Below are 13,337 nucleotides of genomic sequence, written 5' to 3'. Positions count from 1 at the left end.
AAATTTTCATGTCATCAAACAATGCCTGGAGTTTGTTAAACAGCATTGGCATTTGCATTGGAAAAAGATGACTTGTTAAACAATCTCTCTCTCTGAACAATAGTATAAGTATAAAATAATACTAGTCATATTAATTTCATCTTTATCAAAGTGATGATTCCCTTTCAATCTCATTATATTTTTCCCCTAATAAGAGTCTAACATAGTTAACTTTACATAACTTAACTATATAACTATGTATAAAAATGTCCTTAACTATACAAAGCGCTTTCGAAATGTAGAGTTCAGCTGGGCTATGCGCCACAGCAAACAAAGGATAGGAGAGGTGCTGAACAACAATGACAAAAAAGGCCTAGTTCGAGGCAAGGGAATGTATTGCCTTCAAAAGGTATTCACTTTCTCCACATTATGTTGTGTTAAAGTGTTGATTCAATATTTTTTGCCATAAATCTATATAAAATAAATTGACCCTATGCTATGACCCTTTGCCATGACACTCCAAATTGAGCTCAGATGCATACTGCGTCCTTTGATCATCCTTGATGTATTTCGAACTTGCTTGATCAGATATGATTTATATAATGTCCCACACCTCACAATGCTTTTCAAAACAAAAAGCTAGTCCAAGGATTTCCAAAGTGTTCTTGCTTTGTCATTATGTTGTATTGTGTGTAGATTGATGGCAAATATTTAAAATGTAATCAGTTATAAATTAAGTCTATAACACAACTAAATGTGGAGAAAGTGAAGGGGCCTGAATCTTTTGTGAAGGCACTTTGTAATACATCTCTCTATGATCTATATTGTTTAGAACATTATCCCTAAAACTATTGCATCTAATTTATCAACTGATGGTAACTGGCAGTAATCCTATTCAACTCCTATTACAATGAACTCTAGCTGCTCTACCCTTTGATACTGACGGGCGATTTTAGTACATTTGAAATAAGTTCCTGGAGAACATAATTTCTAGGAGGCTGACATTATGGCAATAACTAAGAAGATTACCACTTGTGTTGGTCATTGAGTTTAGATATGACACATTTCTGTCTCTATCATCATTTTAAAAGATCCCACTACCTGGACAATTTTTTCCTTATACTGTGGCCCTTGGAAAATAACTCTCTTGTCCATAGAGACCAACAAGGGTCTGCTCACCACATCAAGCCACCTCCAAACTATTAACTGCTAATACCTACTCTAAACCACACTTAAAATTACACTGGAATTGTACATTTATATAGTGGGGAGAACAAGTATTTGATACACTGCCGATGTTGCAGGTTTTCCCCCTTACAAAGCATGTAGAGGTCTGTAATTTTTATCGTAGGTACTCTTCAACTGTGAGAAACGGAATCTAAAAATCCAGAAAATCACATTGTATGATTTTTAAGTAATTATTAGCATTTTATTGTATAAGTATTTATAAGTATTAGATGCATCAGAAAAGCAGAACTTAATATTCGAACATAGCACACAGAGATGTCTGCTCAGCTGTAACTTCCCACATTGCATTACTGAAGTGCCAGCTTTTGGGTGACAGAAAAATGACGATGCTTGAGGAAAGACAAGACAACTGGTTCAAGCCTTGATTGGTTCAAGCCTATGATTTTTAAGTAATTAATTAGCATTTTATTTTATGACATAAGTATTTGATACATCAGAAAAGCGTAACTTAATATTTGGTACAGAAACCTTTGTTTGCAATTACAGAGATAATACGTTTCCTGTAGTTCTTGACCAGGTTTGCACACACTGCAGGAGGGATTTTGGCCCACTCCTCCAGGTTTCGGAGCTGTCGCTGGGCAATACGGATTTTCAGTTCCCTCCAAAGATTTTCTGTTGGGTTCAGATCTGGAGACTGGCTAGGCCACTCCAGGACCTTGAGATGCTTCTTACGGAACCACTCCTTAGTTGCCCTGGCTGTGTGTTTCGGGTCGCTGTCATGCTGGAAGACCCAGCCACGTCCCATCTTCAATGCTCTTACTGAGGGAAGGAGGTTGTTGGCCAAGATCACACAATACATGGCCCCATCCATCCTCCCCTCAATACGGTGCAGTCGTCCTGTCCCCTTTGCAGAAAAGCATCCCCAAAGAATGATGTTTCCACCTTCATGCTTCACGGTTGGGATGGTGTTCTTGGGGTTGTACTCATCCTTCTTCTTCCTCCAAACACGGCAGTGGAGTTTAGACCAAAAAGCTCTATTTTTGTCTCATCAGACCACATGACCTTCTCCCATTCCTCCTCTGGATCATCCAGATGGTCATAGGCAAACTTCAGACAGGCCTGGACATGCGCTGGCTTGAGCAGGGGGACCTTGTGTGCGCTGCAGGATTTTAATCCATGATGGTGTAGTGTGATACTAATGGTTTTCTTTGAGACTGTGGTCCCAGCACACTTCAGGTCATTGACCAGGTCCTGCCGTGTAGTTCTGGGCTGATCCCTCACCTTCCTCATGATCATTGATGCCCCACGAGGTGAGATCTTGCATGGAGCCCCAGAACGTGGGAGAGTGACCATCATCTTAAACTTCTTCCATTTTCTAATAATTGCGCCAACAGTTGTTGCCTTCTCACCAAGCTGCTTGCCTATTGTCCTGTAGTTCATCCCAGCCTCGTGCAGGTCTACAGTTTAATCACTGATGTCCTTACACAGCTCTCTGGTCTTGGCCATTGTGGAGAGGTTGGAGTCTGTTTGATTGAGTGTGTGGACAGGTGTCTTTTATACAGGTAACGAGTTCAAACAGGAGCAGTTAATTCAGGTAAAGAGTGGAGAACAGGAGGGCTTCTTAAAGAAAAACTAACAGGTCTGTGAGAGCCGGAATTCTTACTGGTTGGTAGGTGATCAAATACTTATGTCATGCAATAAAATGCAAATAAATTATTTAAAAATCATACAATGTTATTTTCTAGATTCCGTCTCTCGTAGTTGAAGTGTACCTATGATAAAAATTACAGACCTCTACATGCTTTATAAGTAGGAAAACCAGAAAAATCGTCAGTGTATCAAATACTTGTTCTCCCCACTGTAAATCAACTGTAAAGGCTGTATGTGATATACTCTGTGCTCATATAGCAATATTTTATATGCTTTCTGCCAATTCTAAAGTATGTAACTGCATGCAAACCAAATATTATGTGTATTCTTTATGTTAACCACTAAGAGTACTATCACACCAAATACATTTCTAGGTATGTGTACATTTACACACAGAGGAGACCAAGAATCCAATGAATACTCTGACAGAGCTCCAGAGTTCCTATGTGGTGATGGGAGAAACTTCCAGAAGAAGAACCATCTCTGCACCACTCCACTAATCAGGCCTTTAAGGTAGAGTGGCCAGACAGAGGCCACTCCAGTGTTGTCTGGTTGGTTAGGGATGTCCTGTGGGAAGGTGAGTGGACCTGCCAGAGCCCGGACTTAAACCTGACCAAACATTTCTGGAGCGACCTGAAAATGGCTGTGCAGCGATAGAGCTCAAGAGGATCTGTATCAAACCGGAGGAGGCCAGATAGAGGGTGCCGGAGCAACCACCAAAGCTACCTCCGGCACCCATTCCTCCCAAACTCCGACCTAGAGGCCACTCCAGAGGTGACGTTGCCTCCCCAAGATTAGGGTTTGATTTGATATACAGGTGCTGGTCATATAATATAATTTCATTCAAAAAGTGAAACTTTTGTATTATATTCATTCATTGCACACAGACTGATATATTTAAAATGTATTTCTTTTAATTGTGATGATTATAACTGACAACTAATGAAAATCCCAAATTCAGTATCTCAGAAAATTTGAATATTATTTAAGAATATTACTCAAAATAATTATTTTTTGAAATGTTGGCCAACTGAAAAGTATGAAAATGAAAAGTATGAGCATGTACAGCACTCAATACTTAGTTGGGTCTCCTTTTGCCTGAATTACTGAAGCAATGCAACATGGCATGGAGTCGATCAGTCTGTGGCACTGCTCAGGTGTTATGAGAGCCCAGGTTGCTCTGATAGTGGCCTTCAGCTGTTCTGCATTGTTGGGTCTGGCGTATCGCATCTTCCTCTTCACAATACCCCATAGATTTTCTATAGGGTTAAGGTCAGGCGAGTTTGCTGGCCAATTAAGAACAGGGATACCATGGTCCTTAAAGCTTTGGCACTGTGTGCAGGTGCCAAGTCCTGTTGGAAAATGAAATCTGCATCTCCATAAAGTTGGTCAGCAGCAGGAAGCATGAAGTGCTCAAAAACTTCCTGGTAGACAGCTGCGGTGACCTTGGACCTCAGAAAACACAGTGGACCAACACCAGCAGATGACATGGCACCCCAAACCATCACTGACTGTGGAAACCTTACAAGCAACGTGGATTCTGTGCCTCTCCTCTCTTCCTCCAGACTCTGGGACCTTGATTTCCAAAGGAAATGCAACATTTAGAGAACATAACTATGGAGTACTCTGCAGCAGTCCAGTCCTTTTTGTCTTTAGCCAAGGCGAGACGCTTCTGATGCTGTGTCTTGTTCAAGAGTGGCTTGACACAAGGAATGCGACAGCTGAAACCCATGTCTTGCATACGTCTGTGCGTGGTGGTTCTTGAAGCACTGACTCCAGCTGCAGTCCACTCTTTGTGAATCTCCCCCACATTTTTGAATGGGTTTTGTTTCACAATCCTCTCCAGGGTGTGGTTATACCTATTGCTTATATACTTTTTTCCACCACATCTTTTCCTTCCCTTTGCCTCTCTATTAATGTGCTTGGACACAGCTCTGTGAACTACCAGCCTCTTTAGCAATTACCTTTTGTGTCTTGCCCTCCTTGTGCAAGGTGTCAATGGTCGTCTTTTGGACAGCTGTCAAGTCAGCAGTCGTCCCCATGATTGTGTAGCCTATAAAACTTGACTGAGAGACCATTTAAAGGCCTTTTGGGTTAATTAGCTGATTAAAGTGTGGCACCAGGTGTCTTCAATATTGAACCTTTTCACAATATTCAAATTTTCTGAGATACTGAATTTGGGGTTTTCATTAGTTGTCAGTTATAATCATCAAAATTAAAAGAAAAAACACTTGAAATATATCAGTCTGTGTGGAATGAATGTATACATTATACATGTTTCACTTTTTGAATGGAATTACTGAAGTAAATAAACTTTTTGATGATATTCTAATTATATGACCAGCACCTGTATATACCCAAGCGGAAAATTATAACTTTCCAACTTCAAAAGTTGTAATTTTTCCTGCACAGTTGGACATATGGATATGTAATCTTCACTTCAACACTATTGACCGATAAAGGAAAACTAATTTAACAAATGACACGGAAAGTTTATACTTTGCAATCATTAATACTACAAAAATCTAAAGAGAAATGCATTTTCATAGGGTGGGGAAAAAAGTACACCCCAGCTTTTTTGAAAGATGGCCTCACATTCTCCTCAAGAATTCTCATACAATATGGAATTCATGGTTGACCAGATGATGGTAAGTTGGTCAGGCTACCAGGCAACGCCAAACCATAATGCCATTCGCCAAAAATTGCCATTACGACTAAACTTCCACTTTTGAGACCAAACTCCACTTTTGAGTTATTTTACCAAAGCCCATTGTTCCAGTTGATTTTCTTTCCCCTGGTGATGTCTGACAAATGTCCAACATGTCTTGACATTCTTTTTTGAAAGCAGAGGCGTCTTCCTTCCTGACCTCCCATGTAGGCCATCTTTGTGCAGTCTTTCTTATAGTTGACTCATTTACCTCAACATTTGTTGTGGCAAGAGAAAACTGTAGATCCCTTGATGTTACTCTGGGGGTTCTTAAAGACTTCAAAGAGCATCTTTTGGCCACATCTAGGGCTGAATTTGGCAGAACAACCTGGCCTATATTGATTGCCAGTGGTCTGGGCCTCACTCTATTTGTAGATCTGTTTTACAGTGGAATGATGTGCTTTGAAACGTCTTTGTAACTCTCAGTCATGAGCATTAATAATCTTTCTCCTGATGGCTTCGGATAACTTTTCACCTTGCCATGATGTGTTACTAGACACCCATATGGTTAAGAACAAAACACGCCAGATGTCTAATCATTACAGAAGGCCATCCCAAGTTATTTTCTGATAATTTGAAACTGATTCTATTTTTAACATTTTCATGTGGTGTAGGTTAAGGTGTACTAACCTTTCCGACAAAGAAATTGCATTTTTTCTTTTTATTGCAGAAAGGTTTATGTTTTGTTTAATTGGGTCGTCTTAATCAGTGAATGGGGATGGAATTTATTTCAAATATCCACGTGATCAAATATGTAAAGAAAAAGCCAACTTTCCAGGGGTGCACTTTATCATGAATAGGGTGAATATAAAACAAGTTTACTTGACGCCAAGATAAATATTATGACCCTATGTCATTATCTGATCATGATTCTTTATTTCCCCATAAAATAACTACACATTATTAAAAAGCAGTCCAATCAAATAAGAATGTATGTCAAACAATGTGAGAGAAATGAGACAACGTTGCACTGTCTTCTTAATTATTTTAATGAAAAATGAACCAAACCCAAAGTAACCAAGATTCCACCCACATTCTGCTTCCTCAATCAACCACCCACAACTTTCACACAAATCGTTAACTTGGTCCCTGTTTGACTCAAAGGACTGATTCCAAATCAAGCCATTGCACCCCTCTATAGGCCAATGTTGACACCCTGAGAGAACTGTCGTTTTAAGGAACACATTGAAAGGATACGTACCACATACGTCTAGGTAGCGCAGCATACTATACAACAGTCTCAGATACAAAAGGAGTCCACAAGGTATTAGGGAAAGGGACAATGAGTAATCAACTTGGAATCAGCCCAGAGAGGATACAGTTTTGTACATAAAGAATGGTTTAGGACGGGGCTATTCTACATTGGTCCTGAAGTGCTGAAACATGTCTGGTACAGACCCAGTTTTGGGAGACTAGGTGAACACACTTAACTACCATGCATTAACGTGTAAATGTATACCAGAAGTGTTTCTGGACTGGAGCTGAACAGCCCTGGTTTATGAAGTTATTCCGAACCACATCACTGAGTGCAAAAATACTTCTGATTTTCCTCCTCTCACACTCATCAGGTGAGGGCTACTACTCAGAAAATAGGCAATGGAGGTGTTTCAGCCCTTCAGGACCGGAGTAGACTAACTCTTAGCAAGAGAGCTGATTGTTTAAATGCGGTAAGGCCTACTGTATTCTTCAAAAGAGTGCAGGGAGAGCAGACACATTTGGTGCATGTTTGAATGCTGGACACATTTCAAAGCACTTGCAAATCTATTATATGAATAAACATTACAGTTAAACAAAACCTGATTTCACAGTGGCTTATGAACACTAAACAAAAGTGGTTCAACATTAATTGGTTTAAAGATAGATCAAACATTAATTCGTTCAGACAGACATTTAAACTATTAAGTAGGGTTGAATATTTTTGTGTCGTGCTTGTTTCCTGTCCCAATTGACAATCGGTTCAGTTTTCACTCGGAAAACCTGCCTTACATACTATACTGTACATTCATTTACTGTACTTCCAAGTCATGCAAGTAATTCATGTGCAGGGTGAGGAAAAGACCACATTCAAAGCAATGACTTTACTACCGTAAAGGGAACCATACACAAATGGTCCTCCAAACATAGCTTACCCCTTACCTTTGATTTCACAACTCATGAAAGCCTCCCACCATTATTAAAACCGTTTCAAACAAGTATATCTCCCCCTAGTGGCTCAGTCAGTAATTACGGTGTAGACATCTAGTGCAGCATACTCACCTAATCTAATAGTTGCCAATCTGGAAGCTGATGACTTTTCATGTCCGTATCAATGTCAAGTATCCAAAATGGCTGCTTGGGGACCTGCTTTATGGACTATACATTACAATGTCATGCCCTTTTTATTCAGGAATGTTAGTTATGTATCGATATACTTAGATTTTCCTAACTGGGCATTTTACTGGATTGAAAAGCGTGATTATAAATCCAGAAAAATGCGCTTAACCCCTTAAATGTCAGAAAGAAAAACAAAACATTATAAACATTGGTGCATACGCATTTCTTGATTTTGTTTCTTTAAAGTCTATATTTAACCCCTACTTAACTGTAAACTGTTTTCATTTACTTTTTTGTGACCAAACACTTAAACGATAATATACGATGGACTACAACTCCCATGTCACTGGCTCTGCTAGCCTCAGTATCTCTTTGATGACTTGGACTTTCACACAGCGACCGCCCTGCCGTTGAGGACTCAGTAAAGTTCAGTTCTTCCCGCTCAACACCCTCCGTTTGGTCAATGGTTAAATTCTACTCCCTGTCCTCTTTCGAACGTATAGTCCAGCCAAAGTCCTTCAAACCAGTCACTTCTCATCTCTCTCCTTTAAACTCCATCTGATTTGTTCCATCCAGTCGCAATTGTATAAATTCATCTCTATCATTCAGTCTGTCCTCTCACTCTCACACTCACTAAATGCCTCCCTCTCAATCCCTCCCTCCCTGCCTCCCTCCCTCTCCTACTGCTGACAAGCGGTCTCACTCGTACTCGGCTATCAGCACCATCATGTAAATTCCGACCAGCATGGCCATGATCTCCATCACCGACTGGCCTAGGCTGGAACGCCCCACCAGCAGCTCCGGCAGGACGGTCACCGTGGCGATGTAGACAAAGCCGCCGGCGGTGAATGGCAGGATCCAGGCCGTGGCGGCCGTGCCCACCCCCTCGGCCAACAGGGAGCAGGACGTGCCGGCGAGAGCCCCCAAGGCGGTCAGCAGCTGGAGACACATGGCCTGGCGGGGAAAGAGCGCACGGTCAATGGACGTCACTAACCGACAAGCACTTTCTCGCACATACTGTGGTCGGGACGAGGCGCTGAGCGTGCTTTCAGTACACACTCCAGAACGTTTCCTTTAGGACATCAAATTATACATTAACGTCGATAGTAATCCAATAATTCCACTTCTTTCCGAAAAGCTCCAGCACGTGCCCTACCTTCTTCTTAGTGCAGCCGGACTGGACCAGGATGGCGAAGTCGCCGATCTCGTGGGGCACCTCGTGCAGCAGGATGGTGAGAGTGGTGACTGCGCCTATTGCCGGGCTGACCAGGAAGGACGCCCCGATAGCCAGACCGTCTGTGAAGTTGTGCGTGAAGTCAGCAGCCAGGTTCAGGTAGCCCGATACCTTGATGTCTGCATTTGAAACGGGAGAGTGGACAGACGTCATTTAGCAGATTCCCTTACCCAGAGCCACTTACATGAGCGAGTGCAGACCGCTGTTGTAACATACTGCCCCTGTGTTCTAGGTTGTGTGCCCTCTGAGGCATTACTGGGATAAAATAAGAAGAAACCATTTTCAATAAAAACTAAAGAGATGAATTGGCATTCATTCAACCTGCAGTTTTCACCACCAATTCTTTTGGACACTTCTCATCTTTGCTTCCTTTTTCATTTTTATTTCCCTCCTTCTTCTTCGGCTTTTCCTCCTCCCCATCGCTGTCCTTGGCCTTAGTAGCAGCTGAATACAGAAAATGAGGGGAAAAAGGGCAAAATAAGGATTAGTGGATCCTAGTTGAGTGATGCCATACTGACGTCCTTAAATGAATGACCCACCATGGGAGTGAGAGTGCCCGTGTCCATGTCCTCCCTTCAGGAGGCGAACAAATTTCTCCACCATCAGAAAGGCCACGATTCCACCAAGGACCCACATCCCCACGGACATCATGTGACCGTGGGCGGCGCCTACGGGTTTGATAAGGAACAGGTTGAGGAACGCCCTGTTTGTCACGAGTGGCAGAGGAGGAGTCACTGGAAGTTTGACTTTCATTGTCAGCTTTCTTAAAGGCACTGGTATGTCAGGCACTGGTATGTCAGCTGGATAATATGAATACGGAGAATATTAGAGAACGAGATGTTGTAATACCATGTGAATGGCCGTGCTCCTGGGATGACTCCTCACTCTCATGTGAGTGGACAGGTACCTTGTCTCCAAGGGGAGAGTGGGGCTCTGTGGAAACAAACGAGCAGGGGTATAAGAGACAGACAATGAACAACAGACTGGTGAAACGGCTACCATTTAACGCCCCACTAGGGTCAATTATCACTCGTTCTGACAAAAAACTGAAGCCCACAATTATTCTGAGAACCATGAATTCTATGAATGAGAAAATATTCATTTTTGCAATAGAATAGAGTTGATTGAGAACTACTAATGGATTGTCTAGGAACAAGGGTTGGGGGAAATGGTTTGACATGCACTCCCTTCACTCAATCACCCACCCAGAGCGTGAGGAATGAGGTGCAGGAAGGCATCCCCCAGCAGGCCACCTGAGGCAAAGCTGAGCAGCACCTTCAGGAGGTTCTGGTGCTGGTCTGTATTGGACTGGACCGGGATGAGGAAGAGAATGAGGAAGGGAGCAGCGCTGATCATCAAAGTGGCACCGATGGCCTGACAGGGTAAGAGAAGGACAGAACACTGAAGTGATCGCGGTTCATTTTAACTGTGTTAAGGTACAATTCACACTTGAATCTAGCTGTGTTGAGTTCCAACGCTATCCAATCAATCCAAAAGAATCAAATAAGAACGGGTTATTCCCAGTCTACAAAAGCATTTGTGGTCTAAGACTTTCAATAACTGAATTGGATACCAAAATTAATACATTAAAATTTCGGTCCAACTAAATTGGCAGTACCTAAAAAGGAAACATGTTAATAAAGGTAATAGAGTGTCCTACCTAAAAAACGAGTTAATAAATATGGCAATTTAATAACAGAGACTGCAGTCAAATCCTACAGAAACTTACTGGAACCAGACTGGACAGAGGTAGTGCCAGACTGCAGTGAGGTCCAAAGCCACATTGGTCAATACACAGAACTCGACACCAAACTAATTAGCAACAGACTCACTGCTGGGACATTTTTGTTGAAAAGCAAAAGCAGCCATTTTGTTTGCTTGTGGAGAGAAAGGTAGCCAGTTTACACAGGAACTAAGGAGGAAAGTCAATAGCTGATTTGACTGAAGAGGAGGGACTGACAGGTGCCAGCTGACAATGATATAAAATCAAACATATTTGATTTAAAGGAATGACCACTAACAGTAGAATATCATATTGGTTGTATCAATATAAACACAGCCTTGTCCAGTCATTCATTCACACCCACTCCACTGATAATACCTGCATCCAAAGTTCCACTATGTCCCTCTTTTCCCCATTGACTTCCCTCTTCACCCTCTCCTTTCCGTGGGCGTGATCATGACCGTGTCCGTGGTCATGACCGTGTCCGTGGTCATGACCGTGTCCGTGGTCATGACCGTGGTCATGTCCGTGACCGTGGTCGTGACCGTGGTCATGTCCGTGACCGTGGTCATGTCCGTGGTCCGACTCCTTTTCTGTGAGAAGGTTGGCCTCGGCACTCCACTTGCTCGCCCCATGGTGCAGTTTCTGACCGCCATGGGAATGACCATGGCAACCGCCGCCACCCCCATGCGAGTGGGCGTGCCCATGGTCATGAGAGTGGCACTGAGACACAGTCAGAAGGGCAGCTAGCATCAGAACTGCTCCTGAGAACAGTGTGAATGCTAGTGGACGTCCGTGAATCATCATCTCAACTGGGACAAATACAGAAAGGGAAAATGTATTCTCACAACAGTCTGTTAGTACAGAAATACTACATTCCCTATATCAACCCTTATTTCATTGTATTGTACGTAGTTACAGTGGATTTCATTAGCTAGCTAGTTTAAATGTAATAAAAATTTGGCCAATGTAATAACTACGTAGCGAACTATCTAGACACAAATAGACGTGATGTACTACAGTACATTACAATTAAATACAATCCACTCCACAACCATAACATCTGCTACACACCTAATTAACAACATACCAATGGCATGAAACGATTGCCCTTTGCTAAAGCAACAGGCCCAACAATTTTCTACGGGAAATGTTGAATAATCACGAGGAAAGCTTTGCTAACCAACTTAGCTGGACTGTGGCTTGAAAGTGATGTTGATTGTTGTAACTAACGTTAGCTATACTGTAGCTAACGACGTTATCACCTGTTGTTGGCCAAGCAGCTAGCCATCGATAAACAACAATTGCCTGCGAATGGAGTTACGGCATCTACATCTACACGATATTTTCACGGTACAAGTAATTACAATAGAAAAGTACAAAAGTAAACAACAATGGTCAAATTAACACTAGCTGGTGTTGTAGCTGGCTAACGCGTTCTAGCGCCGGTGACGACAACATCCTAGTCTCACATGATGCATTGTTACAGTAAAGCGAAAAGCTTTACCGCCATAAACTATTTATGCACTTACCGGTCTGCTGTACTTAAGCAGCGATTAACAGTGTTTAATGTTGCGTTTCAATTACGATACTGTATTAGTAAAATGTCCCCCCGCCTGATGAGAGGGTCTGAAAGGTGTATGTTCTTTCTCAGACGTGGCATTTAGTCAAGTCATTTGAAACATCGCGTGATTCCATTCTCTGTTGTAAAATCAAGAAGACGGAAAATAATATCGCGATGGTTATGTTTTTGTAAACTCATCCTGCAACAAAGCAGGATGCTGTTTAAACTTTTTTTTCCTGGGGATGATTGCAGTTTACTTGGCAAAGGCAACCACCAACACTGGCATTACGATGTTTAGGAGAGGTTTCAATGCTCTCAAACAATCCACTAATGCTCTCAGACAATCCACTCAAAGAATGTGCAAATATCTGGTAATCCTTGAATAAGGATATATGTGTATAAGGTCAGGATTATTGCCTGTTGAAATACACCTGAGAAATCTAATGGAATTCCATGTAAAATGTGTAGAGATAGGAATAGTGCAACACTATTTAATAAACTATTTCATAAACAGTTATGAATCCAATTAGAAATGTAGAGATAGGATTTTTATGGTCCAATATACCACAGCAATCAGCCAATCACCATCAAAGTTTTTTATAATTTAGATTAAATACTTGTATTAGGAATTCAGAGGATAAGCCCTATGTGAGTGGTCATCCAGCATGTCTCTTTTCCTATGTCCTCACCCAACCTTGACCCTAACAGTAACCCAAACCATAGTTTAATGTCCACATTCTGGTTCAACCCTGTCCCTGGCCTCAAACACAACTCTTAGCATTGTGTCCACACCCTGTCTCAGTCACAACCCCAAACCTAGCAATAAGCTTAACCGTATGTTCAAACCCCAGCCCTAATTTTGTTTTGTTGTTCACTACCTTTCTCTTTGGACACACCCAGGGCTGGAGCTCAGCACTGCCTGTCTCTCCCAAGTTGCTGAAGGCTGGCTCTGGATACCTCTGGTTCAAGTTAACTACTG

General features: G+C 42.0%; 1 protein-coding gene across 1 annotated transcript; it reads right to left on the bottom strand.

The window, feature by feature from the left end:
* Positions 1–6,492: 6,492 nt before the first annotated feature.
* Positions 6,493–12,473, bottom strand: slc39a7 (solute carrier family 39 member 7). The gene is made up of 8 exons (XM_010863739.5): positions 12,327–12,473; positions 11,173–11,606; positions 10,277–10,445; positions 9,921–10,004; positions 9,611–9,739; positions 9,393–9,515; positions 8,994–9,190; positions 6,493–8,791 (listed from the first exon to the last, which is right to left on the bottom strand). The coding sequence occupies exons 2-8, from the start codon at positions 11,599–11,601 to the stop codon at positions 8,537–8,539; spliced, it is 1,386 nt and encodes a 461-aa protein (XP_010862041.1). The 5' UTR covers positions 11,602–11,606; positions 12,327–12,473; the 3' UTR covers positions 6,493–8,536.
* Between the last annotated feature and the right edge of the window lie 864 nt (positions 12,474–13,337).

The sequence above is a fragment of the Esox lucius genome, chromosome 10, assembly GCF_011004845.1.
Source record: "Esox lucius isolate fEsoLuc1 chromosome 10, fEsoLuc1.pri, whole genome shotgun sequence".
Classification (NCBI taxonomy): Eukaryota; Metazoa; Chordata; class Actinopteri; order Esociformes; family Esocidae; genus Esox; species Esox lucius.
This window is presented reverse-complemented; position numbering and strand designations above follow the sequence as displayed.